The 19,284-nt window shown below is 44.0% G+C and overlaps 1 protein-coding gene across 1 annotated transcript; it reads right to left on the reverse strand.

The window, feature by feature from the left end:
• Nucleotides 1-1,219: 1,219 nt before the first annotated feature.
• Nucleotides 1,220-18,425, reverse strand: GCM1 (glial cells missing transcription factor 1). The gene is made up of 5 exons (XM_059075331.1): nucleotides 18,351-18,425; nucleotides 6,482-6,734; nucleotides 5,111-5,223; nucleotides 3,396-3,524; nucleotides 1,220-1,954 (listed from the first exon to the last, which is right to left on the reverse strand). The coding sequence occupies exons 1-5, from the start codon at nucleotides 18,423-18,425 to the stop codon at nucleotides 1,220-1,222; spliced, it is 1,305 nt and encodes a 434-aa protein (XP_058931314.1).
• Between the last annotated feature and the right edge of the window lie 859 nt (nucleotides 18,426-19,284).

The raw sequence follows: 19,284 nt of genomic DNA on the forward strand, positions 1-19,284 counted from the left end.
GACAACCCCAAATATTGTGGAGAAAAAAATAGCAGAGGACATTTCCTGCCACAGATGGGACAAGTTTTCAATTCTCCCTGAGGAGTACTCTAGCACTCCTGAAAACTGTCCTAGTACTCTAGCAGTCCTGAGGAGTACTCTAGTACTCCTGAGGAGCACTCTAGTACTCTCGAGGAGCATTCCAGTATTCTAGTACTCCTGAGGAGTACTCTAGTGCTTCTAGTACCCCTGTAGTACTAGAGAGGAGGAGGACAGGCCAACAGATCACTTGTGTGAAGCGAGAAGTCTTGCCTTCTTCCCGTTGTTCATGATTCTGATTTATCTGTGGTTACCTTTTGAAAACCATTTCCTAAAGAAATTCTTTCAGCCATTTCCCAAAACAGCTTTTTAAGTGGCTATAAAAGATTTCGGTCATTTTTCTCCCCCAGTTTTACTGAGATATAATTTTATAGAGATATCATTGACATATAACCTTGTATAAGTTTAAGGTGTACAACGCAATGCCCTGATATATGTATATACCGCAAAATGTTTACCACAATAAGCGTGGTTAATATCCATCACCACACAGTTACATTTTTCTTCCTTGTAATGAGAACTTTTAAGATCCATTCTCTTCTTAACTTTCAAATATACAATATGGTGTTAACCACAGTCACCCTGCTGTACCTTACATCTCCAGAACTTATTTATCTAAAACTGGAAGTTTCTACCTTTTGATCACTTTCATCCAGTTCTCCCACCCATCACCCTCCACCTCTGGCAACCACAAATCTGATCTCTATTTCTATGAGTTCGGGTTTTTTAATTTTCCACATGTAAGCCAGTTCATACAGTATTTGTCTTTCCTTCTCTGATTTATTTCACTTAGCATAATGCCCTCCAGGTCCACCCGTGTTGTTGTAAATGACACGATTCCTGGTTTTTTATGGCTCAATAGTATTTCATTGTGTGTATATATACACATCACATTGTCTTTATCCATTCCTCTGTCTTAGGCCGTTTCCATGTCTTGGCTATTTTAAATAATGCTGCAATGAACATGGTGGTGCAGATAACTCTTCAGGATAGTGATTTCATTTCCTTCAGATATATACCTAGAAGTGGGGTTGCTGGATCATATGGTAGTTCTACTTTTAATTTTTTGAGGAACCTCCATACTGTGGAGGCTGCACGAAATGACATTTCCCCCGGCAGTGCACAAGTCTCCCGATTTGGATCATCTTAAAGGACAGAGGTTTAGAAGCATTTCGTTGTTGCAGTGATCCAAACCCATGTACCTCATTTCTTCATCAAAATCCCATTTGCTGCTCTTGCCAGGCAGAGAATATTGATGATGGGGCTGAGAGGTGTAGGTGAGGAGAAAGGGGTCTTCCTGAGGTGAATGGCAAGTGGTGGAAGGGTGGTAGCTGTTAAAATCCACATGCACCTTCTCTTCATAAAGTTCACCCCCTTGATTTGGCCAGAAGGGGTGACAGCTAGTTTTGGCTGCTGGCTGTTCCATGGGAATCTGCTGGAGAAAGGGTTCTGAAGAGCTCTGGGAAGGGGAGAAATCGTAAGGCCAGCTGGTCAGAGGAAAAGGGTAACTGGAACAACTGTTGTCATTGGAAGGATTTCTCCCCAAAGCAACATTCTTATTCCATGTTTGCAGGTCACCGTAATCAGAGAAGACTCCAGAGACAGGAGGCTGAAGCAGGTCCTGGCTGCTGGAGACCCGACTATTGGACAAATCGCATTTCTCGTAGAGCTGAGTGGGGCCCAAGGTGGGAGTGGGGTCTCTGGGGTCAGAGGTTCTCCCCAGACCATAACGCTCAGAGAAGGACGAGCCGTCATTCAGTGCCTTCTGCTGGGGAGCGTTACCTATTAAATGTCCACTGTAACTACTAGGCAATTGGACACCTTCCTGGAAAGACCAAGTTAAACTTTCCCAACTTTGTGTTTCACCTGGAAGAGGCTGGAAAGGAAAGAGAAAAGCTCATATTAATAAGTTAAACTGACCTAACTACCCCAGACACCCACGAGTGACCCTGCACAAATAAGTGCTCTGCAGACTTTCTTCATTCCTTGCATACTTGAAGCACAAACACACACAGGGCTTTGCACAAGCACCCAAGGCCTGGAAGAACTAAAGGCTGCTGCCATTTCCGTGTGAAATCTGACCAACCAGGAAGGGCCGAATTGCCCTTTACTCAGACAGGAGTGTGTTTAAAATGTTTCCTCTCAAACGCAAGCAAGTCTGATATCCTAACTGACTCCGTGAGAAACTTGTAAGGGGCTATTTAAGAAAAATCAAACCTTATCTTCAAAGTTTTACTTTATCCTCAGTATAACTCTCAGGGGAACCTCATTTTCCCTCCTTGACTTTTCTATTTTTTAGTGCTGAGTGGATTCCATGAGCCCAGGGCTTATTTTTTTTCTCAAGCGACTTTGAACTCATTTTGTTAAATTGTAGATCTCTGGAATATGGGGTGGTCAATTTATTTTTATCAATGGAGAAAGTATATTGTCCTCCAGTTAATCGCAAGAAAAGAATCTGGTTGAGAATTAAGTTATCCTCTTATTTATGTAAAACTATCGACCGATGGGGTTGGAGAGACTGTGACCAGGTAGGGTGAGCGGGAGGAAATACCCTTCAACTTCTCCCAGGGCTGGGAGATGGGATAAGACCAGTCATTGGGATTCAGGGGCTCCTATTTCCCTACAACAGACTCAAATTACGATTTTTTTTTTTCTTAAGTTACTTTACAGCCTCCAGGCATGGACTGGCTTCATTTCTGTACTCCTGAAATGTGGAACATCGGACAGTAGAAAAAGTATAGGAATTAGTAACATTATTAAGCAGACAAACCCACAAACCTACAGTATGACACTCATAAAGCCATGAACTTCACATCACAGTTTGACTGTGGGAAGAAGCCTCTATCCCCACATCCCTGGATGAGCACTGTTTTCAGAAACTGCCTGGTTATTTCCTCTTGCTGCGCTAAGGAAATCATCTGCTTTAGGGAAGAATGAAAAAGCATGAGGCTCATGTTTTGTGCAGATCATTTCATTATGGTTCTATCAGAAATACAGAGTGCCAACATAGGTTAAGTACTAATTCGAGTCTCTTTTTTTTTTTTTTTTTTTTTTTTTTTCGAGTCTCTTTTTAATTGTAGTAGGGAAGACGATTCTGAAATTCTATGGACTTTACAGTTGAGGGCATGCTACAAAGATGGTAGAAATTAAGAGGAAACCCACAGATTCCGTTTCTTTGGCAGAGGCTAACTCACAGGTCCGCCTGAAGGTATGTGATTTTCCGCTTCATTTGTAGGTAAGGGACAGGGAAATCTACTGCCGCCCCCACAGGGGTGGCAAGTCGTCATACGTTTTGAAGCTGCATGGGGCAAGGTTACCTTTATCTGTGGGCCCTGTTTCATCTTCGAGGAGACAGAGGAAGACGCCGAGTGCGTTTTCTTCATTGCTCTTCTGGCCTCGGCTTCCAATTTGGTTTCTGGCTTTGGATGATCATGCTCTCCCTTTGACTTAGAGGAGACGAAGCAGTGAAATAAATAACTAGATGCACTTCACGATGTGTAAAGCTTTATCCTGTGCCCTGCCATCGGACTGGGTATTGCTGCAGTTGACTGCTAAGACAAGATTGGAGCAACCTTTTTTTTGTTTTAATTAATTTTTATTGGAGTGTAGCGGCTTTACAATGTTGTGTTAGTTTCTACTGTACAGCAAAGTGAATCAGCTATACGTATATATATATCCCCACTTTTCTGGATTTCCTTCCCATTTAGGTCATCACAGTGCATTGAGTAGAGTTCCCTGTGCTATACGATAGGTTCTTATTAGTTATCTACTTTATACATAGTATCAATAGTATTAAAAAAATAGTGTATATATGTCAATATATATGGGAGAGATGTATATGGAGATATATATATCTCCCAATTCACCCCACCACCCGCCCTTTCCCTCTTGGTGGAGCATCCTTTTAAGATCCTCCCAAGCCCCGCCATGCACTCTCCTGCTTACCCATCTGCCTTTGCTGACATTGTTCCTTCCCCAGCCTGGCCAAGTCACATTCATAGTGATGACAAGTAATGCTGATTGCATACATTCTCCTTGAACCTTTGGCACAAGGCTGTGAGGGCTATACCATTATCATCCTCCCCAGGAGGCATGGAGGGGTTATACCACCTGGGAAACCTCCCCCTAGTACATGCGGGAGCTAGGATTCAAAGAGTGCCAGAGCCAGCCAGGCCAAAAGCCAACGGTTGGCCATTCAGAAATTTGTGAGCTGGTCGTAAAAACAGCTTTGGACACTTTGCTGAACACCTGAAACTAACACAACATTGTAAATCAACTAGACCCCAATAAATTAAAATTTAAAAAATATATTGGATGAAGAAACCGAATTAACAAAGAGGAAAGAAGGGAAAGAAAATTTCAGCTCATCTTGCACACTTCTACCAAAGAAATCTTTCCAGAGAACCTCTCTCAAGCTTAAACTCTTCTACTCTCTCTTACCTTCAATATTAATTTTTAATGTACTTTGCTATGAAACCCCATGTTCAATCTTATGATCGTATAAGTAGTATGAAAGAATATATAGTAAAATAATTAGCTTTTTCAAACAAACAAACAAACGGCTTGATATCAGCCATGATGGGAATAGTTATATCCCAGAAACTGGCAAACCCTACACATCAGAACATTTTCTTTTCAGAGGCAGGTATAGTACGACTCAAACCCAGGCAGTCCAACTGTCAGAGGTCACTGTTTCTACCACCTCCCCCATGAGGACTTCTTAACACCACATTTTACAGAAAACTGGGGCTTAGGGGAGTAAAGCAATGTGCCCATGTTCACAGAGCTGGGTCTGTGGAAGGCCAGTGCTTGCCTAAGCAGATTACTTACTGACCGCAGCATCCCCTTCAGTGCCGGAGGCAGGGGCAGCCGCCCCTGTCCTGGGCTCCAGCCCCCGACTCCTCTCTCAAGCTTTGGGGTATAGACGTTAGCTCGCCCAGAGGGTCCCCCAGGGAGGGTGCAGGCTCCCCTCCACCTGTGCATTTCCTGGAGGTGAATTAAAGAGAAGTGGAATCTCTAACTCAAATCCAACCTGGAAAAATATGAAGCGTCCGTCGTGCCTCCAGAAGTTAGTGACGGGAAAGCCCCCGTGGCCTCGGCAGGGAATGAGCTTCAGGGGCCCATCGCAGTTGGGACAGCGTTTCCCTACAAAGGAGCAGAGGAAGGGGACTCAGGAAGGTGACCTGAGTCTGTGCGGCCCTGCCGATTTCAGATTCCTGGGTGGCAAAGAATCCACCTGGGCACAGTTTTATAGGCTTTTGTACACTGGGCATGAGGCCTCTCTGAGCCTAGGAGGCCAGACCACCAAAGCAGCCCAGGGCACTCTCACACGTGGTAGAGGAAGCAGTTGCCTACAGAGTGGGATATTTTACAGGACAGGGGAGAGCTCCTTTGAGCAAAAAAAAAAAAAAAAAAAAATCCCTCTCTCCTTATTTACTGATACTTGAAATTCTTTATAGAGAAGCAGAAAAAAATTCTTTCACTTCACAATTAGAACTAAGGGTCAAGGAGCAAAACCACATGACAGAGAGAACGCTGCTACTAAAGTTTCACTAAAGTGTAAATGACTGATACCAGGTCCTGCCCTGAGAGCAAGTTTTGAAAACAAATTACAAGGAAAGACCATGAAGTAACTTGAGGTGTGAAGTGGCCAAGGCACAGGGAATGCCAAATGCATCTATTTCACAATCTGATGAATATGATAAAAAAACAAAATGAAGAATTATCTCAGCATGTGATTATGGTGCGAACCTAAATGGCATGGAATTGAGTCTAACCTCAGAGTCAGTCCCGGCTCCCGCTCCAGATCAAAGCACTCATCGAGATCATTTGGGGGACCCCATTCCCCAAGATGTGAGGTGGCAAGCGTGATACACAACTTTCTCTTAAACTTTAGGTGGGGGGGCTTCCCTGGTGGCGCAGTGGTTGAGAATCCGCCTGCCGATGCAGGGGACACGGGTTCGTGCCCCGGTCCGGGAAGATCCCACATGCCGCAGAGCGGCTGGGCCCATGAGCCATGGCCGCTGAGCCTGCGCGTCCGGAGCCTGTGCTCCGCAACGGGAGAGGCCACAACAGTGAGAGGGCCGTGTACCGCAAAAAAAAAAAAAAAAAAAAGAGCAAACTCTTAAACTTTAGGTGGGTGTGCTGGTGAATTAATGTTAGTTCCCTAAGTGATGTGTCTTCCTTTTAACAGAGGCCCGGAGTCAGGCGTCTTAACCCAAGCGAGGTTAATGGTGGGTGCCCTGGGTGTGGCAGGTCTTTGGGACGGATACCGGAGCCCAGGGCGTCATGGCTGGCTCTCCTTAAAATAATCTGAAGGACCGGCCTTGGTCTCCACCACCCTCCAGTGCGAAGGATGGGCCCTTGGGAGGTGCGGGGACCTCGGGGCAGGAGCCCCACTCACTCTGCTGCTTCTGCCGGGCCTTGTCGCAGATGGCAGGCCTCAGGTAGACCTTACGGCCCTCAGCGACTAGGCAGTCGCGGCTGCAGACCACCACGCCCAGGCAGGACTTCTTGAGGATGCGGGAGTTGTGGTTGTTGGTGTTGCGCATGGCCCAGCTGCTCACGTGCCGCTGCGCGTTCCTGTCCTCCGAGCTGTAGATGTGCTTCTCGTAGGCATCTGGCCATTCCTGGAACCAGTCCGTCTTTTTCACATTCTGATGAAAACACAAAGAATATTATTATAGTTTCAGCTGGAAAACACCACTGTGCTTAAAGCTGCTTTTGGCGCTTCAGAGCTGGGCGCGAGACCTTTAGCAAAGACCAAGCTGGGGCTTCCCTGGTGGCGCAGTGGTTGAGAGTCCGCCTGCCGATGCAGGGGACACGGGTTCATGCCCCGGTCCGGGAGGATCCCACATGCCGCGGAGCGGCTGGGCCCGTAAGGGCCTGAGCCGCGCACAGCACAGCCGCGAGCACGTGATTCCTGGGTCCACCCAACATCTGGACCAGAGTGAGCTGTGATGCCGCCCCTCTGCCCCTCTACCCCGACTGCTGTTTCTCTAGCCTTTGGCGATTAGAGTGAGGACCATTTCACTGAGAATGTTGGAGGGTGAAGTCACATGATTGTGCTCTTGCACAATGACAGTGGACAGCACTGGGGCAGGGCAGCGAGATAAGGTCTCTCGCCGGGCGGTGGTTACCTTGTTGGGAAAGCGGAGGGTTTATACAAAGCCACCTGAGATACGCGGTGGAAGGCTGGAGAGCCGCTTTCTCCCCCGTGGAGATTTTCTCCCCTTTGCTCTACACTCATGTTCATGCGCCCCAAACAGGGTAGAGGGGTAAGGAAGAGTTTACTATGACCGGAAACGTCTGTGCTCTTGCCCAGGATGGGCACAATTTCCTGCTCATGAATAGCTAACTGAACTCTCCTTTTTTTTTTGGTGGTGGTACGCAGGCCTCTCATTGTTGCGGCCTCTCCCGTTGCGGAGCACAGGCTCCGGACGCGCAGGCTCAGCGGCCATGGCTCACGGGCCCAGCCGCTCCGCGGCATGTGGGATCCTCCCGGACCGGGGCACGAACCCGTGTCCCCTGCATTGGCAGGCGGACTCTCAACCACTGCGCCACCAGGGAAGCCCTAAACTCTCATTTGAGTGAGCAGAGACACAGGATGCTCAATCCTTATAGCATAAGTTACTTGGCTTTCTGTGCCTCAGTTTCTTTATCTGCATAATAGGGATAATTAACTAGACCTGCCTACCTCAAGTGGGTCTGAGAATTAAATAGGATAATATATAAAAATTACTTAGTAGAGCATCTAGCCTGGAGGGAGCTCACAATAAATGTTAGTCACTGAAGTTGTGGCTCAAAAGGATGTGGCGTTTGACAGATTCTTAGGGTGAGAATCATTAAGGGGTCTCAGTAGTCAAACTTAGGCTGTGCCTACCCCCGTAGCTTCCAGAGCCTTGGTATAAGAACATTTTCAACAAGAAGATTCTAGAAGCTCCGGGAAGAGACATCAGGGTGCCTCTCCTTTGCTTCCCCAACAAGAAAACACAGCATAGGATATGAGAAAAGAAAGACAAGACGTTTGAGAAGGAAAAAAATCAAACATCATTAGGATGGAAGGGCAACTCAGGGAAATTGGTGTCTCTTCAGTTAGATTTCAAGCTTAGAACGTGCCAAAGAACTTTGTAACATGAGGCTCGGGGCAGGTGACTGTCTCTGAACCTGAATTTTGCTCTTCTTTAAAATGGGGACATTGATAAAACATGCTTCACAAAAGTACTGTGGAGAGCAGATGCGTTGTGAACTGTAAATTTTATATAATTAATGATAGTTGTCATTTGTACGGAACTTCATGGGAACTGAGGTGGGTCTGAGGAAATAGAAATGAGAGGTTTTATGTACATGAGAGGTAGTACTAGTTAATAGCGAAGAGTTGTGGTCTGCAAACTAGAGCCATGGGCCTAACCCACCCCAATGCCTGTTTTTATAAATCAAGTTTTATTGGAACCCAGCCATGTTCATTCAAGTGTTGTCTGTGGGTACATTTACACACCATGGCAGAGTCCAGTAGTCACAGCTGAGACTGTATGGTCCACAAAGCCTAAAATATTTCCTACCTGGCCCTTCACAGAGAGCTTACCAGCCCCTGGTAAGAGCACAGCCTGTGAAGGCCCTGGGTGAGAGGGCCTTACAATAGTTCCTTCCCTCTCAGGGCTCCACTTTCTGCTCTGTGAGACGAAGGCTACAGGACTACCTGCCTGGCGGGCATGTTGTGAAGAAAGACTGAACGAGTTAGCACACACAGAGCATTCAAAACAGTGCCTGCTATTCACAACGGCCAAGACATGGAAGCAACCTAAGTGTCCACTGACAGATGAATGGATGAAGAAGATGTAGTATATCTATACAGTGGAATATTACTCAGCCATAAAAAAGAATGAAATAATGTCATTTGCAGCAACATGGATGGACCTAGAGATTATCATACTAAGTGAAGAAAGTCAGAGAAAGGCAAATACCATATGATATCACATGTACGTGGGATCTAAAAAAAAAAGAAAGATACAAATGAACTTATTTACAAAACAGAAATAGACTTACAGACATAGAAAACAAACTTATGGTTACCACGGGAGGGGGGGAGTGGATAAACTAGGAGTTTGGGATTAGCAGATATAAACTACCATATATATAATAAACAGCAAGATCCTACTGTATATCACAGGGGACTATATTCAATATCTTGTAATAAACTATAGTGGAAAAGAAAACAAAAACAAAAACAAAAACTGGGACTTCCCTGGTGGTCCAGTGGTAAAGAATCCATCTTCCAATGCAGGGGACGGGGATTCGATCCCTTGTCGGGGAACTAGGATCTCACATGCTGCGGGGCAACTAAGCCCACGCGCCACAACTACTGAGCTCATGCACCTCAGTGAGAGAGCCCGTGTGCCGCAGTACAGAGCCCACATACCCTGGAGCCTGCGCGCCACAACTAGAGAGAGAAAACCCACATGCTACAACTAGAGAGAAGCCCGTGCGCCGCAACGAAAGATCCCACGTGCCTCAACGAAGATCCCGTGTGCCACAACTAAGACCTGATGCAGCCAAAAAAATAAATTAAATTAATAAATAAAATAAATAAATATTTTTTAAAAAAACAGTATCTGGCATAGGGAACTGTATTCAGTATCCTGTAATAAACCATAATGGGAAAGAATATGAAAAGGAATATATATACACATATATATGTATATATATGAATCACTTTGCTGTATACCAGACACAACATTGCAAATCAACTATACTTCAATCTTTTAAAAACAAAATAAAATAAAACCAGTGCCTGGCACACAGCAAGTTCCACATCAATGTTAGCTGTTACTCTGTCGGAACTGGGGCCACACACACCAGCCAGTATGGTTGTGAGGGCCACCAGCTTTTAGGACAGAGATGACCCCCAGAGAGGTCACTTCATGCTCTAAACCTTGTTAAGCCAAATGCAAGACAGGAGTCCAAGCCCCTATAAAACAAAAGCTTAATTGGGGCAAATCTCGTTAGTGACCTTCTTTCTCAGAGCAGTGACAATGACCCTCCAGTGCTGCCCTGTGGCGTGGGAAGGGAATGTTGCTCGAAAAGGGCAGGAAGAAGGAGGATGGCATCTGGAGGAGTCCCGTCTGGTCCACCGGGCAATTACAGTCGAGTGTCTAGGAAAGAGGCCTGGCCAGGCCAAGATGCTGAATGAGCTGTTTTTTTCCAGTTCTTTCCTTCTCTCCCCGACTTCCCTGGTAATTCTGAGCTGGCCAAGACTCAATGCCCGGGGTGAGGAGAAGACCTCAGGCAACCCCGCAGGCAGCCCTGTCTCCTTCCTCCACCCCCTTCTCTTCTCTTCCTTCTGACCTAAAGCTCTCAACAGTGCCCTCTTGTCTTCTGCCACAGAAATGCCACAGAAAACATACGATTTTATCTTCTGAAGTAATAAAAATGTAGGTTAAAACGTTACAATATGGACCTTTAGCAATTTGGACTGTGGATTTGAATTCTTCAACTGTGCTTCTTCAAAGCACAGTTGTCAGGGCAGCAGAGAAAAGGGTGAGGTGGACTTGAAGGAAAGCTGAGATTTTCATGTTTTAAAGGTGAGGGGCCCCTTCAGGCTGGCCAGTGGCGTAGATTCCACCAACCAGGAGGAACGACAGTGTCTGTGAGAGCATCTCAAACACTCTAGTTAAAGCAAGTACTCCCTGCCTGTGGAGGAAGAAATGAGCTCCACTGTCTTTTTTCTCTCTCTCAGGTTAATGTATATTTTGATCTCCCTTTGAGGTTTCCTCTTTGATGGATTATTTAGAAATATATTGTTTAGTTTCCATGTATCTACAGATTTTCCTGTTGTCTTTTGCTATTAATTTCTAGTTTGCATCCGTTGTGTTTCTGATTATTTTAGCATTGTTGAGGTTTGTTTTAAAGCCCACAAAACGTTCTACATTCCAAGGTCTGTTAAGCTTTTTTTTTCAACAGCTCCTCCACTGGTACCCTAGTTTTCCAGTTCCATTAATAATGCAGTAATAAGTTTGACAAATATTGACCTCAAGAAAATTACTTAGGAGTAAGTGTATTTACATCAAGATATTCTCTTGGCTATTTATTTATGACCAGTCTTTTGACCTGGATGCTTAGTGAGATTTTTGACATTTTTTGACATTGCAGATATGAGAAAACCCGGATTCCAGTGATGCAAAGGAACCCAGGTGTCAAATGAATGATGAGGAACTCTGAAAATCTCCCAAATTTAAGGCACTAGAGAGTAAAATTTTAAAAGGAAGAATAATTATTTCTTTCTTTTTTTTTTTTTTTTTTTTCCGGTACGCGGTCCTCTCACTGTTGTGGCCTCTCCCATTGCAGAGCACAGGCTCCGTGGCCACGGCTCACGGGCCCAGCCGCTCCGCGGCATGTGGGATCTTCCCGGACTGGGGCACGAACCCGTGTACCCTGCATCGGCAGGCGGACTCTCAACCACTGCACCATCAGGGAAGCCCAGAATAATTATTTCTTAATCTTGCTTCGAAAATCCCCACAAAACATTTTTTTCTTTTCAGATCTTCTGTTTATTTTAATTTCTAACTTTTCATGAGTAACTCTTTGTTTTTCCTCTTAGTTAAGAAGTTCATAATTTAAAGGGAATATTCTTAAGGTCTCCAACACGTAAATATAACAAATTTATATTTTATAATCTCATGGGTAATATCATTGGGGGTTTAATGAATATTTCTGTGCCTTATATATATAATTTCTTTCCCTAAGAGACTTAATCCTCTAACTCACTCAAAATCTTTGCAACTTGATGCTAGGGGTCCCCAGCCTCCAGACCGTGAACCGGTACTGGTCCTTGGCCTGTTAGGAACCGAGCCGCACAGGACGAGGTGAGAGGCCGGCGAGTAAGCACAGCTTCATCTGCAGTTCCCCATCTCTCCCCATCGCTCACATTACTACCTGAACCATATCCCCACAATCCCCCCCGGCCCCCCCACCCCGCCCCTGTCCATGGAAAAATTGTCTTCCAAAAAAAACGGTCCCTGGTGCCAAAAGGGTTGGGGACCCCTGCCCTATGTAATCAGAGCACCCTTCATCCTCCCTTCATTCTAATTTATTTAACTACTTGAAGTTTTAATAGGGTAACAAGAATTAAATATACACCATTACATAAAACTAATGAATTAAAATCAAACTTCTGAAATAAGGTATCAAAAATATTTACATTATCATGTTATTATATTAAATTTGATTTTTCCCTTGGAACATAATCTATTCTAATGTAAAGCAATTATCTGCCAGGTTTTCTTTAATAAGAATAGCTTATTCATTCCTTGTAAATAAATGTCTCCAAATAAAACCGGGCTAGCAAACGGATACACGTTTAAGCAAATCAGAGAGAGGAAAAAATTATGTTACTTAGGGAATACAGGAAAAAAAAAAATTCCTCCAGCATTTTGATTTACCTTCAACTTTTCAGGAACTTATCTCTCTGAGTCAACTGGAAACCCAACTCCAAGTGTATTCAAAGGGAGAAATTCATCAACAAAATGCTTTTGAGTTAACTTAAGCATTACTCTTTTGACTAATCTTGCAATTTCCTGCCTTTGTTAAAGGGTCAAGAGGCAGGAGAAAAAGTTCCTTATTTGTTCAGACAACATCTAGGTAGGACAGAGTGCCCCGGCTTTCAAACTCTGTCACCTCCTCTTTTCTTTTCTCCCTTTCCTTTCCAACTCCACCCAGCTAAGCAAGGAACCTCCTAGCAGGCACCCAGGGAGAGTCTCGGTTACCATTCCCACGACCCCAGAAGCACAGGGTAGCAGAAGAATTCTGGTCCCAAAAGTGGGGGGACCCAATGACCACAGGGTCCATATACGTGGAACTGTCCCAGGGAGTTCAAATGACCTTGAGATTAAGGACAATGCTGGACAAAGTCACGAGTGGCCCTGTCATACCAACAACAAAGTGACCTGATCATGCAGTCAGATAATAATTGACCAGAAATCCAGAATCTGGTTTACCCCTTAGCTCCCTAGCTCCAAGACACATCTGATTACAACTAGCTTGTTCTGATTACATTTATCTGCACAAATTCACAGTACAAGCTCAAAGATTCACCTCTGCTCCTAAGATTGAGGCAAAGGAAATTGTACTGGTTAAAATCATGGCCCAGGAATGAACTCATCAGAGACGTGGCCTCTTTGGGGCTGATTCTCCAGGCTTCAGGTGGCCCTGTGTTTATGTTTAGCCTATGTATAGTTTTAGGTTTTCTCTGCAAAATGTATACTTAAAGCTTGGGTTTGTGTGAGTTAACGGCTTGGTGTGGTTTCATCTGGAAACTGCTCATGTTCATGGACAGAATGATTCGGGGTGTTCGTCTGCTGTGGGGCTATTGGAACACCTCGTGCGGCCGCTCAGAGAACCTGGCAGCTGCTGGGAGCAGAGTGGCTGCTGCCATCTCCCTGCTCAGTGGGTACTATTTAGGAGAAAAAGGAATTGGTTTTCTTCCTGATTTTCAACCGGGAAAAAAATAACTAAATTTCTTAGGGGTTCATGGCTCCCACGTATTAACAATCAGTATTAATAAGAAGTATCCGTGCAATGAACCATGTAGTGAACATTTTTAATAAAGGTAAGACTAACCCAACCCCAGATATTTGCTGTTTGGACCAAGCAAACCCTAAAGCAATTATATTTGAACTTTTAAAATGCAAATGTAGTTTAATGGAATAGGAAGGGAAAGCAAAATTGGTGTATTACATTGGTCTGGAATAAAGAGGCTTTTATCAATGATGGTTTTGAGTAAGTTAAGTGCCTGCAGTTCTGGGCTGACTCCGTGGAGGCTGAATAAAGGAGAAGTGGTATCAAGATAACCAGAAGCTAGACAAGTGATCAGAAATGAGTGAATGAAGATTTATAAAGATATACATGCAGCTTAAAGAAGGGAGAAGAACACATGAAACAAATCCAGGGAGGGATGATTTAGTGAGGGCAAGAGGCCATCCAAGCCCTAGATCTGATCATGATGCTTTCCAGCTCAACAAGACTAACGGCTTCCCACTGCCTTTAAAAAATAACTGAATTGGGATTTCCCTGGTGGTCCAGTGGCTAAGGCTCTATGCTCCCAATGCAGGGGGCCCAGGTTCGATCCCTGATCAGGGAACTAGAACACACATGCGGCAAATAAGAGTTTGTATGACACAACGAGAATTGAAGATGCCGTGCGCCACAGCTAAGACCTGGGACAGACAAATAATTAAATAAATAAATATTTTTTTTAAAAAAAAAGAACGCTTTAAAAAATTTAAAAAAACAATAAAGTAAAATAACCGAATCATCTTAGGGCAGCCTGTGTCCAAACCACCTTTCACGCCGGGAGCCTCCCAGATCCCCTTGCTGAATATCTGTGCACAGCTTCCCCATATGTAGCCTTTGAACCGTCTTCAAAGTGCTCTACTCGGCCTGGATTATCTTATCTTCACCTGCCCTAAACCTCTCACCTTTTACAATGTACTTGTCCAGAGAGCCTTTTGCCAGATGTCCTGCCTTGCTCCCCGTGCCTGAGTCATGCTGAATTACATATGTCCTCTTTCAGCGCCTCTGGCATTTTTCTATACGGCATCGATTCTCTGTTTGGACACTGATCTTGCTCTACTGACCCAGAAGATCATGAGCCCTTCCGTGAAAGTTAACATAGCTTAACGGCCCCTGTATCCCTGAGCCTGCTATGGTGTCTTGTACATCCCCGTCACTCAAAACTCTCTATCCTGATAAGGATGTCATTGTTCACTGTTGCCAAAAATTAACCCATAGATCTTGAACTATCTGGGATGTATAAAGGGCTATGGAGTTCCCGGGACCAAAAGATACAGTGAGCACTCGTGTAACCATCTCAAAACTTGAAGCAGGTGGGTGGATTAATAAGAAAGGAATTTGTCTACAAGCTACAGGAATTTGCAGGAATCCTGGCAAGGATATAAAAATATGAACAATAAACTGTAAATTCTTTGTATGGGTAGGAAAGAGAATGAAATTGGGGAAACGTATAATAGTAATAAGCCAGTGCATGTTATTATAGATGTAATCCTTTAAAACATATGTTTTAATGCTCAAACAGATGGCCTGAGGCACACTCATCACCCAAGGAGCTCCATGAAAAAACGGCTCTGTGGTCAAAACTATGTTAGGGCAACAATGCCAACAGCTTCCTCTTGGGAGAGCCGCCAGTGCAGTAAGAAAGGCATCACGTCTGCAGTAGAGAAAATGGCTTAGGGACTTCCCTGGCAGTCCAGTGGTTAGGACCCCGCACTTCCACTGCAGGGGGCACAGGTTCGATCCCCGGTCAGAACTAAGATCCTTCATGATGCACGGTGTGGCAAAAAAAAAAAAAAAAAAAAAAAAAAAAAAAAAAATTGGCTTAACTTCATTGAAATTAGTCCTTTTCTTCCTTCACAGCATCCATTAAAATTCCTTGTAACTTACACACTACAGAACACATTTTGGGAACACATTTGTTCTAAACAGCTTAGACATTTAAGAAAGGTATCTAAGGAATTACTACTTTCATTTTACAGAGGAGGTAATGAAGACTTAAGAAAATAGATATGTTTAGAGTCACACAGATGATAAGCCATAGAGCCAATCATTCGTGAGTTTCGTATTCGTCATTTGTGTTTAACACGTGCCAGGCCCTGTGGTTGGCACCTGGCCCCCATTCTAGGGTGCAGGCCGTCTTCCAAATCTCAGGTCACCGAATCCTAGACTCTTAGAACTAAAAGGGTCCGTAAGAGATTATGTAGTGCAAGCACTTCCTTATCAGAAGAGGAAAGGGAGCCTCAGAAAAGCTAAACCACCCTGTGAAATTCTACAAATAAAAAGAGGCAGGACTGGAATTCAAAGCCAGGACTTGGTCTCATAGCCCTGTTCTTCTCACCATATACCACTCTGCCTTCAGAAACACTCTTGAAGTATAAAATCTACTGTGCTTGGAAATCCTTCCAAGACCTTTTATTTTTCACCTCAACTAGCTCTTGATACGATTCCAAAGCCAGCATAGACCCAGATGAGGATGATGTTGACTCTGCTCAGAAAATACTAAGGAATATTTTGCTCTTTTAATCATTTTCCTGGCATATTTAACAAATTGAAGGGCGTTTACCTATTTCCACAAACAATCAAACTTTTTCTACGAACTAAAAATGATACACTTCCAAAATTGAATGTGTATTTTTATTGTAAAGGTCTCATTTCAACGTCTTGGGTAGCTGAGAATGCTTGAGTTTTGGAAAATTCATGTTGGAACATGAACTTTTATGAGCCCTGAGATCCCCTCCAGGGAAGTGTTTCTTCCTTTTGTCTACAGGTTTGATGAATGATATGAATCCTCTGTCCCAGAAAAAATAAACGTTAGTACAGTGTTGCCCGCCATTTCAGAGGGTTCTTAGACCCCATTAAAGCTCCTGCTCTCTGATGTGACTTTGCAAAATCATCTATGTACCTGCTTCCTTCAACTCTTGTTTTTGAGGATGCCCACCTTCTCTATTTGAGAGCTGCAATCATGAATTAAGAATATGGGCCCTGAGCCAGGAGTAATTAAAATTTACCTTAAAGTTTCCTCTAAAACAGCTACAACTATTGTAAACCTATTACAAGCAACTACAAAGATAAATCCTTAAAATAGATATTTGCATGATTTAGCTGTGGTGTATTGAACCATCCTTAAATGGATGGAAAGTAGGGCATACTTGGTGCTTCCCAGCTTTTCTAAGACCTACCCGGAGATAATACAGGAGGATATTTAAGGGTAAACATAAAAAGAAACATAAGAAACACTTCGAGGACTTCCCTGGTGGTCCAGTGGTTAGGACTGCACTTCCATGGCAGGGAGCACAGGTTCAATCCCTGGTCAGAGAACTAAGATCCCGCATGCCGCAGGACTTGGCCAAAAAAAAAAAAAAAAAATCTATAAAAGAAACATTTCACTAGAGTGAAATTTGGAATGATCTGGAAGCCTTCATTAGAGTGAAATCTGGAATGATTATAAATCAAGACTCTGGAATCTCCATTCCCTCTCCCCTGCTTGGGATAATTCAAATTTCTTGTTCCCCAGAATCAGGCAGATGAGCTTGACCTTTCACTAGATGGTACTGGTGGTCTCCCAGTCTTAGCTTCCCCAGCCACCTTTCCCAATAATTTCCAGTGAAAACATTCTTCACTGGAACATTCTTCACTGGAAGAAAGGCCAAAAAGGGAGGTCAAGAAAGTCAGTTTTAAACAACTAATGTTGGGAATTCCCTGTCAGTCCAGTGGTTAGGACTCGGCGCTTTCACTGCCGGGGTTCAGTCCCTGGTTGGGGAACTAAGATCCCACATGCCATGTGGCATGGAAAAAAAAAAAAATTAAAAAAAATAAATAAAATAACTAATGTTTTCCACCAAATTAAGAGTTTAAAATGTCAATTGCTGGGACTTCCCAGGTGGTCCAGTGGTAAGGAATCCGCCTTCCAATGCAGGGGTTGTGGGTTCAATCCCTGGTCAGGGAACTATAAGATCCCACATGTCTTGGGGCAACTAAGCCCGCGCACCACAACTACTGAGCTCTCAAGCCTCAACTAGAGAGCCTGCATACCACAAGCTACAGAGCCCACATGCTCTGGAGCCCTCGCACCACAACTTAGAGAAAACCCACATGCCACAACTAGAGAGAAGCCCTCGCACCACAACGAAAGGCCCATGCGCCGTAACTAAGACCTGAGGCAGCCAAAAAAAAAAAGTCAATAGCCAAAGATAAAGCAAAGAAAACATGAAATGAAAGTCACTCTGTAGTTGGAGAGGAGCCCCAAGTCTGTGGACTGTGTATTAGTTACAAAAGTTCTAGAAGAGCACTCTCACTGGGACATTCCAGTGACAAATTTAGGTTAAACCCATGACTATAGCAAATAAGGTAGTATGGGAGCTTGTGCATTACAGAGGGTCTATCTATGGATAAACACAATACCGTGGATTTTATTTTACTAGCTAGCAGGCGGGTGCCGTCTGAGCCAAGCCAACTTTAAAAGAGAAGGAAGTAACATTTTCTTTGCTTCAGTCTGTAACCAGGTGAGTCTGGTTGGTAAGGTCTTGCTCAATTCATAGATCTCAGCACCTCCTCTTAAAAGTCTTCAGTCAGATGTCCAGCTGAAGCTCTGGAGGAGAGGTGTTTACCCAGCTGGGAACCTAACCAAGTTCCTTCCAGGTCTTAGCAAGTTACCGGTCAAGGCTTCACAGCCAAATGCTGAAGGTGGTTTTAAAGCAAGTACATACCTGTGGCAGTTTCATATCATTAATATCCCAGCTTAACGTCTCTTTGTCCTCAGAATCAACATTCTCAAGTTCCATGATAAAGTCGGGTCGCCCACAGGTTTCCGTCTATCCAACTGCCCTCAGGAGTGCTTGAGAATTTTGCTCTCAAAGGCTCTTAACACAGTTGGATTAGTCCACCCAGGCAGTTTAGACAAGTAGACTGTCTTCTGACACTAAAAAATAAATGATAGTAATACCGACCATTAAAGAGATAAAAATCAGTGCTCGTCTGCCAGAAAAGTCTGTTTCATTGATATTTTGGCAAGCACCAACATACAAACAAAAACAAAATGTAGGAGCCATTAGTGACCTTGCTGAAATAAAGCTTGACCATGGTAAATCAAAAGAAGGTCATCACTTTCACTCTCAGATTTAGGCTTCCTTCCTCATTGCTAGCCCCAAGCAGGAAGGCCTTAGTAAGGACCGTTGTCACCTGTAGCCAATGGTTAAAACCTTTTCCTCCATGTACCTGTGTTGGGGCAGGAGGGATAGCTGGCTTAGAGTTGTTTCCATGGGTACACCTTCATAAATTAGCTAACCTGGGGTGTGTTACAAGAGGGGAACATCACAACCAGATGTGTCTAGAAGTCTTTTCTAAAATCTAAATTTCCATAGAGATTAACAATCCAGTATGTATTTTATATCTTCAAATATTATCAAATGATAATCAGACTCCTCTAAAACCCTGGCGATATTGACATTTCAAACTTGATAACTCTTTGTTGTGGAGGTTACCTTGTGCATTGTAGGACGTTCAGCAGCACCCTTGGTCTCTGCCCATTAGGTGTCAGTAGCAACCCACCCCTCCTTGTTAAAAAATATCTCCAGACATTGCCAAATGTCCCCTGGGGCTAAAAACTGTTTGAGAACTATTGCTCTAAAATAGTGTTTCTCA

This window comes from Kogia breviceps, chromosome 10, assembly GCF_026419965.1.
Source record: "Kogia breviceps isolate mKogBre1 chromosome 10, mKogBre1 haplotype 1, whole genome shotgun sequence".
In the NCBI taxonomy this organism is placed as follows: Eukaryota; Metazoa; Chordata; class Mammalia; order Artiodactyla; family Physeteridae; genus Kogia; species Kogia breviceps.